This window comes from Hipposideros armiger, unplaced genomic scaffold, assembly GCF_001890085.2.
Source record: "Hipposideros armiger isolate ML-2016 unplaced genomic scaffold, ASM189008v1 scaffold_178, whole genome shotgun sequence".
NCBI classification, from domain to species: domain Eukaryota; kingdom Metazoa; phylum Chordata; class Mammalia; order Chiroptera; family Hipposideridae; genus Hipposideros; species Hipposideros armiger.
Genome location: NW_017731528.1, coordinates 1,498,361 through 1,517,751, shown reverse-complemented (window position 1 = coordinate 1,517,751; position 19,391 = coordinate 1,498,361). Strand labels below are relative to the sequence as shown.

The 19,391-nt window shown below is 39.0% G+C and overlaps 1 protein-coding gene across 2 annotated transcripts in view; it reads right to left on the bottom strand.

The window, feature by feature from the left end:
- CPAP (centrosome assembly and centriole elongation protein) overlaps positions 1–19,391 on the bottom strand; it is a 68,060-nt gene that overhangs the window by 39,679 nt on the left and 8,990 nt on the right. For both annotated transcript variants that reach the window (XM_019652407.1, XM_019652408.1), the window contains exons 4-9: positions 18,283–18,582; positions 16,440–16,551; positions 14,617–14,719; positions 12,851–14,492; positions 9,913–10,045; positions 6,459–6,624 (exon numbers count right to left, since the gene is read on the bottom strand). In XM_019652407.1, coding sequence (XP_019507952.1) covers positions 6,459–6,624; positions 9,913–10,045; positions 12,851–14,492; positions 14,617–14,719; positions 16,440–16,551; positions 18,283–18,582 — 2,456 coding nt within the window. The remainder of the gene's footprint in view (positions 1–6,458; positions 6,625–9,912; positions 10,046–12,850; positions 14,493–14,616; positions 14,720–16,439; positions 16,552–18,282; positions 18,583–19,391) is intronic.

Below are 19,391 nucleotides of genomic sequence, written 5' to 3'. Positions count from 1 at the left end.
CGCAGTGAGCGGCCGTCCAGAAGCCGGCGACTGATCTGCCTCGCCCGGGAAGAGTGCAATGATGGTGCCAACTTGGGCCAGTGAAACAACGTCCTCCACAACTAGACTGAAGAACAAAACGACAGCAACTTATCTGTTCCCCTTCTCCCAATTCCCCAGCACTGTTCCCATTCCCCCAATTCCCCAATAAAAATCTTTAAAAAAAGAATACATTAGAAGGAATCAACAGTAGATTAGATGACACAGAGGATCAAATTAGTGACTTGGAAGACAAGGTAGTAGAAAACTCCCAATCAGAACAGCAAAAAGAAAAACAAAATCCAAAAAAATGAGGGGAGTTTACGGGGCCTATGGGACATCAAGTGTACCAACATTCACATCATAGGGGTACCAGAAGGAGAAGAGAGAGAGCAAGGACTTGAAAGCCTATTTGAGGGGAAATAGACTGAAAACTTCCCTAACTTGGCAAAGGAAATAGATATACAAGCCCAGGAAGTGCAGAGAGTCCCAAACAAGATGAACCCAAAGAGGCCCACACCAAGACACATCATAAATAAAATGCCCAAGGTCAAAGACAAAGAGGGAATCTTAAAAGCAGCAAGAGAAAGGCAACTAGTAACTTATAAGGGAGCTCCCATAAGACTGTCAGCTGATTTTTCCACAGAAACTTTGCAGGCCAGAAGGGACTGGCATGAAATATTCCAAGTGAGGAAAAGTGAGCACCAACAACTAAGATTGCTGTCCCAGCAAAGCAATTCCTTAGACTAAAAAAAACAGATAAAGGGCTTCCCAGACAAGAAAAAGCTAAAGAAGTTCATCACCACCAAACCAGTATTACAAGGAATCTTAAGAGTGACTTAAGATGAAAAAAGAAAAAGAAAAAAAAAATCAAAAATATGAATAAGAAAATGGCAATAACTACATATTTATCAACAATTATTTTAAATGTAAATAGATTAAATGCTCCAATCAAAATACAGGGTAGCTGAATGGATAAGAAAACAAGATCCTTACATATAGTGCCTACAAGAGACTCACTTCAGATTAAAAGACACGCATAGACTGAAAGTAGAGGGATGGAAAAAGTTATTTCATGAAAAATGGAAATGGAAAAAAAAGCTGGGGTGGCAATACTCGTACCAGAAAAAATAGACTTTAAAACAAAGGCTATAACAAGAGACAGAGAAGGACCCAGGAATCCCACTTCTGGGTATTTATCCGAAGAAGCCCAAAACACTACACTGAAGGGACATGTACATCATACATTCATTGCAGAATTATTTATAATAGCCAAGATATGGAGTCAACCTGGGTGTCCATCAATGGAGAAATAGATAAAGAGGAGGTGGTACATACATACAATGGAATATTACTCAGCCATAAATATGAATGAAATCTTGCCATCTGCAACAATACCCTAAAGCATATTGTGTTGAGTGGAGTAAGTTAGATAGAGAAAAAGAAATGTCATGATTTCTGTTACATGTGGAATCTAGAGAACAGGATAAACAAACAAACGAAACAGCAACAAGCTCATAGATACAGAGAGCATTTTGATAATTTCCAGATTGGAGAGTGGGGCTGGGAAGATGGGTAAAGGGGGAGGAGATTAAGAAGTACAAATTGGTGGTTACAAAATAATAATGCGGCTGTAGGGTATAGAATAAGGAATATAGTCAATAATATTATAATAACTATGTATGGTGCCAGATGGTTACTAGGCTTATTGGGGTGATCACTTCGTAAGATATATAAATGTCTAATCACAGTGTTGTACACCTGAAACTAATATAATATTGTATGTCAACTGCAACTGAAAAATTAAAAAGAAAAAAAAAACTGCCACAACCACCCCAGCCTTCAAATGCTTTTAACTCTTGACCAACTTGGAATTTTGGGAAAGGGATGAAACGTAACTAGAACTAAGAACCTAATCACTTGGGCCGGCTGACTGGCTCAGTTGGGTAAGAGCTCGCTCTGGGCAACAGCGGTTCGATTCCCGGCCTGAGCTGAGTTGCCGCTGAACTGCCAACAGGTGGCAGGATGGCTCAGCTAAAATAAAAAAAAAATTTTTTTTTAAACCCCACCACCCTGACCAGTCAGCAGCCATCAATGTTGAGGCAGACCCTCCACCAGCAAACAGACTATGACATGTTAAAGACTCAGATGATGGTTAGTGATTTTAATGATAAAGTATTTTTTTAATTAAGGTATGTACATTGCTTTTGTAGACACAGTGCTATTACACACTTAATAAACTACAGTATAGTATAAATGTAACTTTTATATGCATTGGGAAACCAAAAATTTGTGTGATTCGCTTTGCTATAATCTTCGCTTTACTGAGGTGGTCTGGAGCCAAACTCACAGTATCTCTGAGTACGCCTCCATCATCTCTTTAATCTTTTAATGATTTCATAAGTACAAATGTATCAATACATATAGGTTTGGTTTCTATTAAGCACAAATCTCTTTTTAAAGTATGTATTTGCACAGAAGTTGAAAGAAGGGTAAATACAGGAAACTATAAATAAGCCAAACAGTTTAAGAAAAAGGAACTGTACACAAAATAGAAAGAAATAATGAATACCCAGGGTCTTGCATGAGACCAATCTTTTGAATAGAGTCTAAAACTTAAATCAAACTAACAAAAGTAGAAAAAGGGTTCAAGAGTAAGTTGCATTTTGTTGATCATTTTCACCCCAATAAATTTTAATTAAAAAAAAAGGAGTAAGTTGCAAAATTATGAACTAATCTAATGTACTGAAGAGGAAAGCTAACTCGGAACCCAAGCCCTCCTCCCGGAGACGAGGGTTCCACATCAGCAGTGCCCACAACTTCCTGCAATGGTGGGCATGGCCTAGAACTGCACTGTCCAGTGTGGCAGTCACCAGCCACACATCGCTGCTGAGCACTTGAAATGTAGCTAATGTGCCTGGGGAATTGAAGTTTCAGTTTTACTGAATTTTAATTAGCTTAAAATTAAATAGCCACATGTGGCTAATGGCTAGCACAGCAGACAGAACAGCCTTGGAGAATAAGAGGGTAGGCACCAGGTTACAATAAAGTAAAATCTATGTGTTATTTGCATAAAATAAAAGAACCGCAGTAAGAAAGCTCAGCTACTCTGGTTTGAATCACATTGGAAGAAGAAATCAGGTCCTGAGCTATGAGGACGGGAAGGTGGAGGGATCAATCTTATAATCTTGGTGGTTTTCTCCTTTTTGGTTTCGTAAGATATTCATAACACAGGAAAGTATCAAAGTAAGTATTGCTCTACTCCTAGGGGACTCCAAAACAACAAAAATTAAATGACAAACCCTCTGTGCAGATAATTTAGACTAGGTTATGCTTTTAAATTTAGTGCAAAGCTCTCTGATTGCTGAATTTGGTTTTAACTATTGTTCAAAGTATTTGAAGTGTTCACAAAAAATGCTATGTTTATATTATTATAAATTATATCAATAATCTGTAATCTAGATTATAGGTTTTTTAGAAAAAATTCAGGTCAGTTTAGTATCAATTTTTAATCTTTTACCTAGCAGGCAAAGAGCAAAAAAAAACCACTCTAATTGTTAGAATTAAAAATTGGCATGATATTTATGAAGGGTAATCAACCAGTGTACAAAGCACTCCCTTTACCCTCAGAATTTCACTTCCAGGGGTTTATCCTATAGAAACACTGGAGGACCTATGCTACATGGGGACAAGGGCGCATCTGTTTTGTTCCCTCCCGCACTCCCAGTGCCCGCCTGCCACATTACAGGTACTCAAACACCATGTGCTGAATGACTAGAAGAATGACTGTGAGGGGATGTTATGTACAGGTTACTCAGGATAGCACTTCTTATAGACAAAGAGCAGAAACAACATAAATGTTTCATTAACTATGGCACACACATGTAATGCAATTCCATTCAACAGAAACAGAAACAATGAGGATGCTCTGTATGTTAAGATACAGGATGGTTTCAGTATACTACCATTAATTTTTTTTTTTAATTAGGAACATATGTATGTTTGTTTAGAATTTCTCTGGAAAGATACAAGAGATTGATAACACTGGTTGTCTCAAAAGAGAAATGGATCAGGTACCAGGGTGAGGGTCACAGGGAGAGGCTTCACTGCATGTTTTTTATGTTTGAAGTTACGTTAAAAGTTTTAATAGCTTATTCAAGTCTAATGTATTAGATTTACTAAACCATGCATTAACCAAAACATGTTTCCCCCACAAAAGCAAAAAAAAGAAGACCCTAATCAACATGGCATGTGAACACTTAAGCTACAGGTATGCAGATGAGACTACCCAAAGATGGTGTGCTACATACATGAGAAAGGAAGAAAGCAAAGCATGGAACTCAAAAATACTGGTACTTTAAATATGGAAGTGGAAGATGAGTTTAAATTTTATGCTGTAAGCAACGGACAGTCACTTAAAATTTTTCTCTTGATAAACTGAAGTTTAACATTTGATGAGGTCCATTATATCCATTTTTTCTTCTATACTTATTTCTTTGTGTCTTCTCTTGGAAATCTTTGCATATGCCAATGTCATGAATATATTCACCTACATTTTTTCTATAGTTTTAGCTAGAAATGCATTAATTCTTTTTAAATACTACATTTCTCTGATCATGTCCATGTCTAACTTTGAAATAAATAGGACTTGTAATTTGGCCTATCAGTTTGTAAGTTTTAGAATTAAACACCTAGTTGGTACATGGGCTTAAATTATTACAAATGAACAAACAGTATTTGTTGTGTGGTGGGTCAAACAGACTAACACAACATTACACTGGTGAATTTCCAACTCCTAGCTTATTAATTCATTCATGTCATTATCGTAGTCTTTTTTTTTTTTTTCTCTTGGAAGCCTTCAGTAAGAAAACGTATCTTACAGGCCATCCCAGTGGCTCAGTTGGTTGAAGCACGAGCTCTGAGCAACAGGGTCGCCGGTTCAATTCCCACATGGGCCAGTGAGCTGCGCCCAAGCTGAGCTGCTGCTGAGCTGCCAACAGGTGGCAGGATGGCTCAGCTGGTGAGACCACGTGCTCCTAAAAACAAGGTTGCCGGTTCAACTCCCGCATGGGATGGTGGGCTACGCCTACCCACAACTAAGATTGAACACAGGCACCCTGAGCTGAGCAGCAGCGAGCTGTCAAATGGGCGGCCAGATGGTGACTGGACTTGGAGCTGAGCTAGCTACGCCCTCTACAACTAAGACTGAAGGACAACAACCTGGCTGTTCCCCTTCCCCAATTCACTAATAAAAAAAATAAAATAAAATGAAAACATATCATACTCTTTAAGTCAGAGTACAAAAGATATTCCTGAGGCAGTGTCTCAGACAAATTATTTGGTGAATCAATGGATGATTAAATTGAACTCAGTTTCTCTTTGACACATCAAATAACTGAGATTCTTACAAGACTGTCATCTTTACTACCGTATTTGCCAGCGTATAAGACGACTGGGCGTATAAGACGACCCCCTAACATTTCCACTCAAAATACAGAGTTTGTTATATACTCGCCGTATAAGACTACCCCCTCTTCCGCACACCTTCCACACACCAAATAAAAGGTAAAACAATATCAGATTTGATTTGGCCCACTGAAGTGCAAACAAGCGTATTGTATTTCGTGTCACCACATAACCGTTTTGGCGATGTTGAGCCACCATGTCTGCTACATGTTTTTCGAGTTCTGGCCAGTGTGGGGTGCCTCTTCTTAATGCACACTTACCCCTTGGCATACTCTTTAATGCTTTCTCATTTGATTTCCAGTCCCGAACCATCTTTTCTGTTACTCCATATTGTCTTGCAGCAGCACAATTATTATTTTCCTTAGCAAAGTTTATAACTTTCAGTTTAAAATTTGCATCATACTTCTTCCTTTTGGCTGGTGCCATGATAGGGATGATAGGGGTTTGACTGGTCGACATTTTCTATGCTGTACTGTACAATGGTGCAGTATTGTGGTTGGCTGTTGGCTGTATACAAAGCCTGATTTGATTGGTCCCTGCTCCCTGTTTGCCTGCCCTGTCACTATAGCAGTCTGGTCCACCCTTGCATCAGCATCTCCCTGGGACCTCACTAGTGCGCAAGTGCGAGTTCTTCAACATTCTAACAGGCACGATGATAGCGCAAAATCGCGAATCTTCAACGCATATGTAAAGAAATATACGGTAACCCGAATTTACCACACTCGCAAAATCGCATAACAGCCGAGCATACACCCAGCAGCGCTGCTGATGCCTGAACGGTATGTGGAATGAAGTGGGCGGGCATCGGGAGGCCACTATGGCACGGGGCAAGCACTATGGGCACTCTATCTGAAGTGTACCTGGCGTATAAGACGACCCCCCACTTGGAGGCATATTTTTCAGGGCCAAAAAATCATCTTATACGCCGGCAAATACGGTAACGTATATGAGTACAATACAAAGAACTGGCATACCTGTATTTCTTCACGTTCCTTTTTATCTGGAAAGGTTCGTGCAACTGTCGTATACTTTTCGAAAACTTTGCGTTCCTTTTGTAGCTTCCTCATTTCCTCCTTTTTAAACTCTTCTATTCGAGCCAATTCTTTTGCTTTCTGTTGTTCAAAGTCTGCAATTTCTTTCCTAAAATGACCAAACCATGCTATTATCTAAGGAGACCATCTCAACATAGTAATCCACATGTGGTACCAAAATGTGACACGAGTGACAGCCTGGAATTGAGGAACTGCTGGTCCTGGTGAATCTGTCTTCAATCCATAACAGTGAAATAAAAGTCAATTAATTAAACAAAGCATTCCTCCAACAAGCATCCACTGGGCACCTACTATGAATCAAGCACTACAGCAAGTATTAGAGGGCACACAGTGAAGAAAATAAACATCCTTACTTCTATGAAGCCTCTTATATCCTAATGGGAGAGAATGGGCGATGAGAAGATAAATCAGTAAAATATATATGGAATTTTAGAAGTATTAAAGAGAAAAATAAAGCAATGAATGAGGTTAGGAAAAATCAGGATAAAAGATTAAAATTATGGACAGGGTCATCTTGCTGAGTTAATATTTGAAGTAAACCCAAAGAAAGTGAGAAAACAGCCATGAGGATATTTGGACAAAACAGTTCAGGCAGAGAGAATGCCACATGCAAAAACCCTGAGGCAGGAATACATGCCTGATGTGGTTCAAACAACAGCCAGGAGGCCAGCGCGGCTAAAGGAGAGTGAGCAAGAGACAGAACAGCAGATGATGTTTAAAAAAAAAAGAAGCGACAAAGTGGGTCAGATTAACTGTGAGGACTTTGTATTCGGCTTAGGAGAATGGTGATCAGAGGGACTGTCATAAGCCAGGTTCATTCTGGATGCTGTGTTAAGAGCATAGGGAGAGTGACATCGGCAAGATGGTGGAAGAGCTCCCTGGCTCATGTTCCCCCACATAAATAACAATCTGACAGCCATAAATGGACAAAAGTGCTTTTGTGGAAGTTCTAGGACCCAGGTAGGAGGTTGCGAAACCCAGTGAAGCCTAAGATGGAGGACAGCCACTTTGAGAAGGCAGGCGCATGCCCGGGGGCAAGCTTACCAAACACGGTCCTGGCTGCAGACAGAAAAAAGCCCAGGCCCCCAATGGACTCGGCTCCAGCCCCATCTGCCAAAGGACTTGGGAAGAGCCATGCTCATCTGATCTGTGCTCCGGTTCACAGGCCCACAGACCTCAGTCCCAACTACGGATCTGGCAACAGCCCTGTGACCTGGTTCCAGCCTGCTCTGCTGTGGTACTAGAGGCAGTTCTGACCACCCACGGACAGCGGAAGGATGCCCAGGGGGTCAGCAGGAGGACATTCAGGAACATGGCAGGAACTACATCTATCCCCTGGTAACAGACCCACTGCCTGCAGACCCAACAGTGGACCCAGAAGTAGCCCCATGACCTAGCTCCAGCCTTGCTGGACTGTGGTCCCAGAAACAGTCCTGTCCAACTGGAGATCTGGCATAAACCATGTCCGCCTGCACCCTGGGTAACAAACCTGCCAACCATGGACACCACTGTGGACCCGGAAGCCACCACATGATCTAGCTACAACCCCACTTGACTGTGATCCTGGAGGCAGACCCATCAGTCCAGGGATCCAGCAGAAGGTAAAGACCTGCCAAAACCAGTCTATAAAGATAGGAAGAGGTGTTTGCTCTTTCAAATGCAAAGACGCCAACACAAGACTACACAAATAATGAAGAATAAGGCAATGTGACACCACCAAAGGAAACTAATAAAGCTCCAGTAACCAATCCCAAAGAAATAGAGATCTACAAATTGCCTGATGAAGAATTAAAAATAAATAAGGAAGCTCAGCAAGTCATAAGAGAACACAGATAAATAATTCAACAAAATCAGGAAAACAATACACAAAACAAAATAAAAAGTTCAACAAAGAGAAATCATAAAAAAGAACGAAACAGAAATTCTGGGGCTGAGAATGGATGAAGTAAAAAATGCAAGAGACCTTCAACAGCTGACTCAATCAAGCAGAAAAAATAATCTGTGAGCTTGAAGACAGGTAATTTGAAGTTATAGTCAGAGAAGAAAAAAGAATGAAAGAGTCAAGAAAGCCTACAGCATTTATAGGACACCAAATAATGAGCTGATATAAACATTATGGGAGTCTCAGGAGTGAAAAAACACATGAAATCAACAATCCTTTAGCTAGACTAAGAAAAAAGAAAAGACTCAAATAAATAAAATCATAAATGAAAGAGAAGATATTACAATAGATGCCTCAAAAATAAAAAGATTGTGTTATGAACAATTATAATCCAAAAAGTTGGATAACCTAGGGGAAATGGATAAATTCCTAGAAACATACAACCTACCAAAACTGAATCTTGAAGAAATAAAAAGCCTGAACAGACCAATAACAAATAGATTGAATCTTTAACCAAAAACCTCGCAACAAAGACAAATCTAGCACCAGGTGGCTTCACGGGTAAATTCTACCAAACGTTCAAAAATTAATACCAATATTTCTTAAACTCTTCCAAAAAAGGAAAAAGGAACACTTCCAAACTCATTTTATGAGGCTAACATCACTAATGCCAAAGCCAGAGAAAGACACCACAAGAAAAGCAAACTATAGGCCAATACCCCTGCTGAACATACTAGCAAATCAAATTCAAGAACACGTTAAAAGGATTCTACAGCATGACCAAGGGGCACTCATCCCTGAATGCAAGGTGGGCTCATATATGCAAATCAATTAATGTGATGTAAACCTGCACTGCCACTGTGGAAAACAGTATGGAAGTTCCTCAGAAAATTAAGTAATTACCATATCATCCAGCAGTCCCACCCTGAGTATATGTCCAGAATAATTAAAGGCAGAGGCTTGAACAGATATTTATGTACCAATGATAATGGCAGCATTATTCACAATAACCACAGGGTAGAAACAACCCAAATGTCCAGCTGCAAGTCAAGGAATGCCAAGAGTCACCAGTAACCACTAAAAGATAGGAGAGAAAGCATGGGTCTGCTGACCCTTGACTCTGGACTTCTACATCTCCAACATTGTGAGAAAATAAATTCCCACTGTTTTAAGCCTCCCCAATTTGTGTGTGTGCACTTTGTTACAGCAGCCCTAGGAAATTAATACACTGGCCAAGGTAACACTTGAATGCATAACTCCAAATCTGCTTTTCAAATTTCAATGTATGACCTCATCACTAAGAGATTCCCCTTTTAAAACATTTTGACCACAATGAGTCACTTTATTTAACTAAAAAATTCATATGTGGTATAGATTTCACTTCCTTTCCTTTATATTGTTGGATTGATCAAAATTGTTTCAAATATTTTAGATATAATCTTAAAGATGTAACTGAATCACTATGTTTTTTCCAACTTATAGATGCAAACCTACCTTAATTTTTCCAATGCATTTTCTCGTTCAATGCGAAGTTTAGCTAAAGATGTGTTCTCAGCTTTAAATTTTTCTATTTCCGTTTCCAATTCAATAATTTTCTCTCTCAAAACTTGAGATCGAGCACTGTCACCTATAAAATAGACCATAAATATTCAACTTCACAAAAGGCCTTCAGCAGCAAAAACACTAGCTAGCTATTTAACACTATGAGCCAAAAATATGGTAAATATCCTACAATAAAATGCATTAGAAACAATGCTTCTAACAAAATTTTTTTTAAAAAATGTATTGACCTAACTTTCCAGATGAAACCAGTCTAAATTTAAGAATCAAATGATTCTACCTCAAAAGGGTATCAGTGTGACAATGAATTAATATTATATATAAAAAGAAACCATTCAAATAAAAAGTTTAAAAGTCCAATATATAAAAATAGCTTAAGAACATGAATAAGTAAGTCACAAGAGATCTAAAGCATTAACCAACACCAAAATCAAAGTTTACCCCCCACTAATCAAAGAAATACAATTAAGACCTTCTTTCCATATTAAATTTGCTATGTGAGATACTAAAATAGCCAATGCTTCTGTTCTTTACCCTTTTGGAAACTAAATCTGATTTATAGCACAAGGCTAAAATTCACATATCTACCCTTTGACCCAGTATGGTACTTCTAAAACTTTAAAGAACTTGTAAAATCATACAAAGTTTTGCACAAAAATATGAATTGTAGTGGTTATTTCTAATAGTGAAAAATAATTTAAATGTCCAACATTAAGAAAATTACTGAATAAAATTATGCTATATTCATAAAATGTGCTGCAACCATTTTTAAAGTACACAGAGTTTTAGTGATACAGTCAATGCATGTTACACCTGGTCAAAAAGGATAAGGCAAGTTATAATACATGTCTCTACAATATTAAAAATACATAGGAAAAATGGCTGGAAGGAAATATCCCTAAAAGATATCATAGTTATCTTTGGGTAGTTCAGCCATAAACATGTTTGCTTCTATCCTTTTTTTTTTTTAAAGATTTTTTTTTATTGGGGAATTGGGGAATTGGGGAGGGGAACAGTATTGGGGAATTGGGAAAGAAGAACATTGTGTTTTTCCAAGACCCATCAGCTCCAAGTCAAGTTGCTGTCCTTCAATCTTAGGTGTGGAGGGCGCAGCTCAGCTCCAAGTCCAGTTGCTGCTTTGAATCTAGTTGCAGGGGAGGAGGGGGGGTGGCGGGGGGAAAGGAGGCACAGCCCACCATCCCATGTGGGAGTCAAATCGGCAACCTTGTTGATAACAGCACGGGCTCTCACCAGCTGGGCCATCTGGCCACCTGTTGGCAGCTCAGTTCAAGGTGCCGTGTTCAATCTTAGTTGCAGGGGGGCACAGCCCACCATCCCATGTGGGAGTCGAACCAGCAACCTTATTAAGAGCATGCACTCTTACCAGCTAAACCATCCAGCCGCCTGTTGGCGGCTCATCGGCAGCTCAGCTCGGGCGCAGCTCACTGGCCCATGTGGGAATTGAACCGACAGCCCTGTTGCTCAGAGCTCACGCTCTAACCAACTGTGACACCCACCCGGCCCAAACTTCTATACTTTTTGAACTGTCAAACTTTCTGAAAAAAAGTACTACTTTTAAATTCGGAGTATTATTTTAAATAGTTTATTATAAATAATATTTTTAAAGCATCTATGCTTTGCTAGGCATTCAGAGTTTATAAAATAACATGATATAGTAGAAAGCATTTTTCCAAAATAAGGTAAAAAGTCCATCACATCAACTGAATCCTATATGGACGGCCATTAAATGGAATGAGGCAGATGTGTATGTTAGAAAAATCTTCAAAATATAGTAAACAAGGGCCGGCCGAGTGGCGCATTGGTTAGGAGTTGGCTTAGGAAGCCACTTCAGAGCACCAGGGCCCGGGTTCAGATCCCACATGAGGGCCAGTGACGCTGTGCCCTCTAGAGCTAAGATGGTGAACAACAGCTCGACCTGGAGCTGGGCTGCTGTGAGGCGATGGCATAGGCTGCAGTGGGGCTGGCCAGCAGCGGGGGTGAGCTTCCTGGCAGTGAGCCTCCAGGAAGAGCACAATGATAATACCAACATGGGCCAGTGAAGCAACGTCCTTCACAACTAGACTGAAGAACAAAAGAACAGCAACTTGTCTGTTCCCCTCCCCGATTCCCCAACGCTGTTCCCCTCCCCCAATTCCCCAATAAAATCTTAAAAAACAAACAGTAAAACAGTATGCAAAAAATATATATATATATACTTTTTTTTGCATACTGTTTTACATATATATATATATATGTAATAAACAAGGTGCAGAATGTTACATAAAAAGCATGTTTTCATTTGTGTGGAAAGCAGATTACCCACTCACACATATGCTTTCATACGCATGGAATGTCTTTAGAATATACAAATGAAATTGGAATGCTAGTGCCTCTAAGAAAGGGACTAGGAGCCCAGCTGTGTGGAATGAAAGAAACTTAGATTATACTGTATTTCTTCTCATATTTAGCATGTTAATACGTGAGTTATTAAAAAAAAAAGTAAAAGCAGTCATTAAAAAAGTGTGCACACACAGTTTACTCCATAGTAACACAAACCATAAATTGGGTACTACCTGGCTGTAAAAGAAACTTAAATGTTACCTCATTTTACAATTAATTTTAAAGCCCTGAGAATAAGACGTTGGCTTAAAATTGAAAAATCTGAAATCACAATTCATCCAAATCTCTTATACTAGTGACTATTCCATTATTTAGAGCCACAAAACAAATCAAATTTTAACAAATCACCTACTAATTGGACTTTTACTGAGCAACTACCGAAGTTGTGATTCTAGGCATTCAGACAACATACTGATGAGTCAATGTTAAATCTATAACATTCTGACACATATTTTATAATGCTCTGACTTACCGGGGGGTTGGTCGTGATTGTTTAACTTGGGTTCATTTCCAAAGTGTGAATTTGATTTTGATTTTCGTTTTGGTCTCAAGGAAGGGAAGAATTTTATCATCAGATCTGATGTTGGAGGAGGACTCATACCCCTACTGGACTGGCTCATGTCTTCCTTCCTGACAGGTGCAACCTTCCTTTTTATGGTTTTGTCCAGTACACATATTTCACTCTTATTAGGGTAGGTTGTTGGGGGAGTCCAATAAATGGCTTCACTCCCAAGAATAACATCATGTTTAAATGAATTCTCTTCAAGGTCGGTCCAAGTTCTTTCATCATCAAAGTCAATTTTACTCGTACCTTCAGATGAGGGTCTTGAGGACTCGGAACCTTTATTTTTCAAGCTTTCAGTTACATTAGATTCATCACTACTATAATCTTTATCAGACAAGTCTAAATCAACATCTCTCCTTTTATCTTCTTCTTGAGTCCCAGCATCCCCAAAAGGTCCCTTCCCATCACAGACTTGTGGACTATCTTCTCTGCTGCTGAAACCCCTTGCGTTTTCCTCAGTTAATGGTTTTATGGTAACGTCCATTTGCTCCTCAGAGTCAGTGCTACTGTCACTGTTAATGCTACCTTCGTCATAGCTTGCATTCCACCTCATTTGATTTTCAGAAGTGCTCATTTGGAACGCTTTCCTACTGACTTTACAAGACTGTTCCCCCAATCCTTCAGATGAGGACCCTGAACTTAGTTGTTTGGATACAGCCTCACACTCACCCTCATTTTCATGTTCACTATGGTCTGGACCCTCATTTTGGTTACACTGACTCACGGAACCCAGTGTCATTGTCTTTTGCTGCTGCACTGCTTTGACAGGGGTAGAAGACAGACGGTGACCTTTGCAGACCTGTTGGTCCCTCTCTAAGATCTTCAATACAAATGAGGAATTACTAGAAAATGATATTTCCTCAGCAGCTTGTTCTAAAAACAAAAACTCATCTAATTCCAAATTTTCCTTTTCCTTCTCTCGTTCCCAATTCTCCAACTTTTTCTGAAGAGAAATGTCAAGAGAAGATCCTGACTCTTTCAGGGTCTCACTTACCGGGCTCTTAGAAGCCACGCAGCTGACCAGCCCCGTCGGAAGGGGAAGTCTGTCTTTACCTTGTGTCCTGCTCCAGACTTTGCAGCCAGTATTACAAGGACTGGTGCACTCAGGTACATTTTCTTTCTTATTACATTTCTTATCAGATTCTAATTGTTTTTCTAATTTGATCTGGCCTCTCAGTTGACCATCATATTTCTTCCCTGCCAGTATTTTCAGTCCCAATGGAGAGAGACTTTTCCCATTATTCCCCTTAAGCACTTTCAGCTTCTGACTGAGTGTGACAGAAGCACTCTTGGTTCTAGCTTTATAGTTCCTTTTAGCAGGAGGGGTCTCTGTACACAGTTCTTTATTTATAAGAGCAGTTTTCCGCTGGAATTGTTTATCTATTTTAAACGCAGGTTGATCCTCTGAAATACTCTGATTAGTCCCTAGTTTACTTTCTCTCCCTTTCTGAAACTTAGATTTAGCATTAGTAAATCTAGCTAAACCTTCTCCTCGTTTTAAGAATGGTTGTTTTGACTTTGCTCTGATTAGCAATGATCCTTCTGTTACCTAAAATAAAGAACAATATTTGAATTAATTCTGGTATATCCAAGGAATCTCAAAGTTATTTTTAAAGCAAATTATGCATCTCTAAAGTCTTAGATAATTTAATCAAAATAGTGAAACTGCTAACCCTTAGCTTTTTTTGTTTCAGTTCTTGTTCTTCCAACCGAATTTGTTCTTCTAAGTAGTCTTCAAATGTCTGTTTCCTTTCTCTAATAGCAGCTTTAATAGGCCTAATAATAAAAACAAAGTTATGGGCTGGCCGAGTGGCACATTGGTTAGGAGTTGGCTTGGGACGCCAGCTCTGAGCAGGACCCCAGTTCGGATCCCACACACTGGGCCCTCTACAGCTAAGATGGTGAACAACAGCTCAACCTGGAGTTGGGCTGCCATGAGTCGCCGGCAACGGCATAGGCTGCAGTGGGGCTGGCCGGCAGCAGACGTGAGTTTTCGTGAGCTGCCGTGAGCCGCCATGACCAGCCGTCCAAAGGCGGGCGAGCGACTGCCTCACCCGGGAAAAGCGCAATGATAACACCAACATGGGCCAGTGAAGTGACGTCCTCCACAACCAGACTGAAGAACAAAAGGACAGCAACTTGTCTATTCCCCTTCCCTGATTCCCCAATGCTGTTCCCCTCCCCCAATTCCCCAATAAAATCTTTTTAAAAAATTAAAAAATGAAAACTAAAAATAAAGTTATTTAACATGCAAATCATGATGTGAATATTTTATACTCAGTGTGCCTGTTGCAGACACTCCAGACTATGTTAAAAACTAACCTTTTCAAAATCACAGACCCTTTTTGAGAATCTAATTAAAAGCTACAATCCTCCTCCATTACTCAAAATACAGAAATATACAATATTCTACACAATTGTAAAGAAAAAGAAAAAAACGCTACTGAAGTCCATTGACCTCTGATCAAGTTTTTTTGTTTGTTTGTTTGTTTTAAAGATTTTACTAGGGAATTGGAGAAGGGGAACAGTGTTGGGGAATTGGGGAAGGGGAGCAGCCAAGTTGTCCATCAATCTTAGTTGTGGAGGGCGCAGCTAGCTCAGCTCCAAGTCGCCATCCGGCCGCTCCTTGGCAGCTCAGCTCAAGGTTCTATGTTCATTTTTAGTTGCAGGCAGACGTAGCCCACCATCCCATGTGGGAGTCAAACAGGCAACCTTGTTGTTAGGGGCATGTGCTCTCACCAGCTGAGCCATCCTGCCACCTGTTGGCAGCTCAGCAGCAGCTCAGCTCAGGCGCACCTCACTGGCTCATGTGGGAATTGAACCAGTGACGCTATTGCTCAGAGCTCATGCTCTTAACCAACTGAGTCACCCAGCCAGCCCCTCAGATTAACTTTTGAAGTAACATATTTATTATATAACTTTAAAATATATTTCAAAAATAGTTAATTAAATACACATCCCTTAATTAAGAAAGATCCTTAATAATATAAATAGAGCAACAATAAAAAAAGTCATTTGCCCATCCTTAACATATATTAAAGTATTTCAAATATTTAAGAAAATAATAAACAACTTCAATATTGGTATTTATGTTTGTCCTAAAAATTTTTAATTCTGTAACCAGACTTACACAACTATAATTTATAAGGAACATCAATTATGAGACTCCAATATTTAATTTGTTTGTCTCTTCTCCCAAAAAGGATTTACCTGTTTGATCGAGAAAATTAATTTTATCCAGATATTTCTCTTAGGTGAGAAAACTGCTCAGCTCTTCCAATACAATGTCAAAGGTACTTAAACTAATATATCTCCCCAATCTCTTTCTGTTGCTGACAGAATGTGGTAAGCTCTATCTTCAACCTTATACATAAAAGTATATACAAACAAAGACAAGAAAACTACGGATCTTTCAAAGAAAGAAACTGCTCAAAAATAATGTCTGGCTATTATATTAAATTATCACATCACTTATTCCTTTTAACATGGATGATACCTTTCTTCAATATTAACTACTTCTGAGGAATCACCATTTTTTTTTAAGTTTACATCATTTCCTTCCTGAATCTGTTCCGTCATTTTCTCCCAACATGGTAAAATACCTTCACCTAGAATAAAAATTAGGAATAATTTAGTTCAAAAAAAGTAGGTTAAAGTGTTAAAATCTGAGAATTTTATGTTACTATGCTAAAAAAGAAAAATTGGTTAAAAGTAAGGTATGCAAAGGTTTCAGAACTCTCAAGGATACCTTTAATATAATAAAGAAAAACTACAAAACCCTAATTAAAACAAACATTCCTCAAAAGTAATGTTATTGGAAAAAAAGGATGGACTTTTCTAACTTAATAAAGACTAAAGAGTTAAAACGACTGAATGTAATACATGAACTTGACTGGATCCTGGGGTTTAAAAAAAAAAACAAAAAACTTTACAAGGCATTTTGGGATAATAGGGTAAATTCTAAAATGGACTTGAATATTAAAGAATTATTGTTAATGTCCATAGATATAATAATAGTATTGTGGTTATACAAAAGAATGTCCTAATTTTTACTTGATGCATGCTAAAATATTTGAAATCATATAATGTCTGCATACTACTTGCAATGAAATGACTCAGCAAACTATATACAGATGTAGATATATAGATATATGTATCCACATAAATATATATATACACATACACACATACAAATATACATAGACAAAGTAAATATGGCAAAATATTAACTGTTGAATCTAGGTGGTGTGTATACTGGGGAATCATTACGGTGGTCTTTCATCTTCTCCAGATGTTTTAAATTTTCCAAAATAAAAAGTTAGGGGAGTGTACTGTTTAAAAACTAAAAGGACATTTGACCTTTCCATACTAAGGAATTGCTCTAAGTTAGGAATAAGATATTACAACAGCGGTTTGATTCCCAACCCGAGCTGAGCTGTGGATGAGCTGCCAACAGGCTCAGCTTAAAAAAAAAAAAAAACATATTATACACAAAGTTGCCCAATCCTAAGTAGTAAGCATAGACACCTTTCTTCATATTATTTGCATTTTTCTATAATTTAACTCATAAGAATATATTCACCATTAATATTGAAAATTAACTTAGTTCTACTGCAAAGAACATTAAATATTGATGTTACTTGACTAGCATAATGATGACAATCATTAAAATTATGGTTATAAAGACTAGGGAACGTACCATAAGCATTTTCCATGTTGAGTGGAAAAGAACACAATTTATTAGACGTTACAATATTCTATGATTACAAAATGTGGAAAAGGGTGTGAGTGGGAGGGAGCAGTACAGCAAAACAAAGAATATGCAGAAAAAAGAACATACCAAAAATGGCACAAGTCACATGAGTTCAGACCACCACACACTGAGTGCCAGTTCTTTGGCCGAAACACAGAGAGACAGCGAAGACAAACCAAGTGTCTGAGTTAGGGGTATTTTTTAACTCCCATCACCAACCTATTTCTCACATTTCACATTTTCTATCAAGTACCCATCACTGCCACACAAATTTTAAGTCAACCTCAGATTATTTCTAGGCTCCAAAAAAAAAAAAATGGTACACACAGCACTCACTGCCTCCCTTTTTGAAGACCCCCGTGCTATGATGCAAGGTTTGAAGCAAGCATGAAGACTGTGGCAGTTGTTGGAAAGTCCAATTCTGTGTGCAGTTCTTCATTCAATCCAGGCTCAGTGGCTGTGCAGCATGTAGGACCTCACAAGTAAAGCCAAGGGGAGAGGAAAAAAATGCAGGACTACTCTAGTGTTAGGACAGCTTGGCAACACTCTTGCTTAAGTACAGAAAAGACAAATGTAAGTAACTCACCTACAGGGCGGTTATGGTTTTCTTCCTTCAAATCATTTTTTTTCACAAGTGCTTCTGGATACTGTGCCTCATAAAATAAATTGGGAGAAGCACCACTTTTTGAAGCTGAAACAAAATCTTGATGAATAGTCTTACAGAAGTTGTTTTGTTCATTGGACAAAATGTTGGATGTGTGCGTTTTTTCTTGGGTTTGATTCTGATAGAGACATGATGGTCGGAAGGGCATAGTTTTCTCCGCAGTGGCTGAACTTCCGGGAGCTCTGTGCTTCTGGCTCTGCTCATCAGGCAGTAGAGCTAAACCTTGCAAATAAGAAAATCAACAGAGCTGATGTCTCTCTCTAACACTTTCTCTTCTGCCTGTTAGTGACCCCCACCACAAAGTTTTCTCCGAAGTGATAAAAGTATTTTTTTTTCTCCTTATTAGGAAACTGTGTTTAACAAAATCATGAAATTTTAAAAGTCCAGTGACCTCTGCACTATTTTAATGAAGAGCCGATTTAGACCACGATTCGCGGCAGACAGTGTGTGGCACTGCCCAACAGTGGAATGCAGCAGTCATGCGCCAACTCTGAGCAGCACTGCTGGCTGGCACTGTCAACTCTGCAGCCCTGTGACAAACACAGTAGCACCAACGCAGACCATTACCAACCATCTCAACTGTTCCCTAATGGTCATGCTCTGTGTCACAGCATACAGAATTATCGTCCCTTTAGAGTCCTGTTGACATTTTGGTGTCCTTAAGTGGTGGAATTATAGGTAACTTTTCTGTAGTTTATAAATTTCCTGTATTACTCTTTGCCTGTTTTGTTTCTTAAATCTCTGCTTTTGAAATAATCCAATAAACAGAGAGAAGATTCCCCTTCTTCATATCTCCAAGATATAATTCTTGGAGGGTAGATGGCAAAACTAGCCATCCTGCCTACTGTACCAGCCCCTTGAAATCCTGCTGCTATCCCTCTGTTCTCCCAGATTGTCTCAACTAAATTGAGAAGTGAAGACATAATGGGAAATGTTTCATAAAAAGCCATGGCACCTTTTCTTGTACCCATCTACCTTACTTCTAACCAAGAAATAAAACTGGAACTCTGGCAGATCCTCAATGAATATCA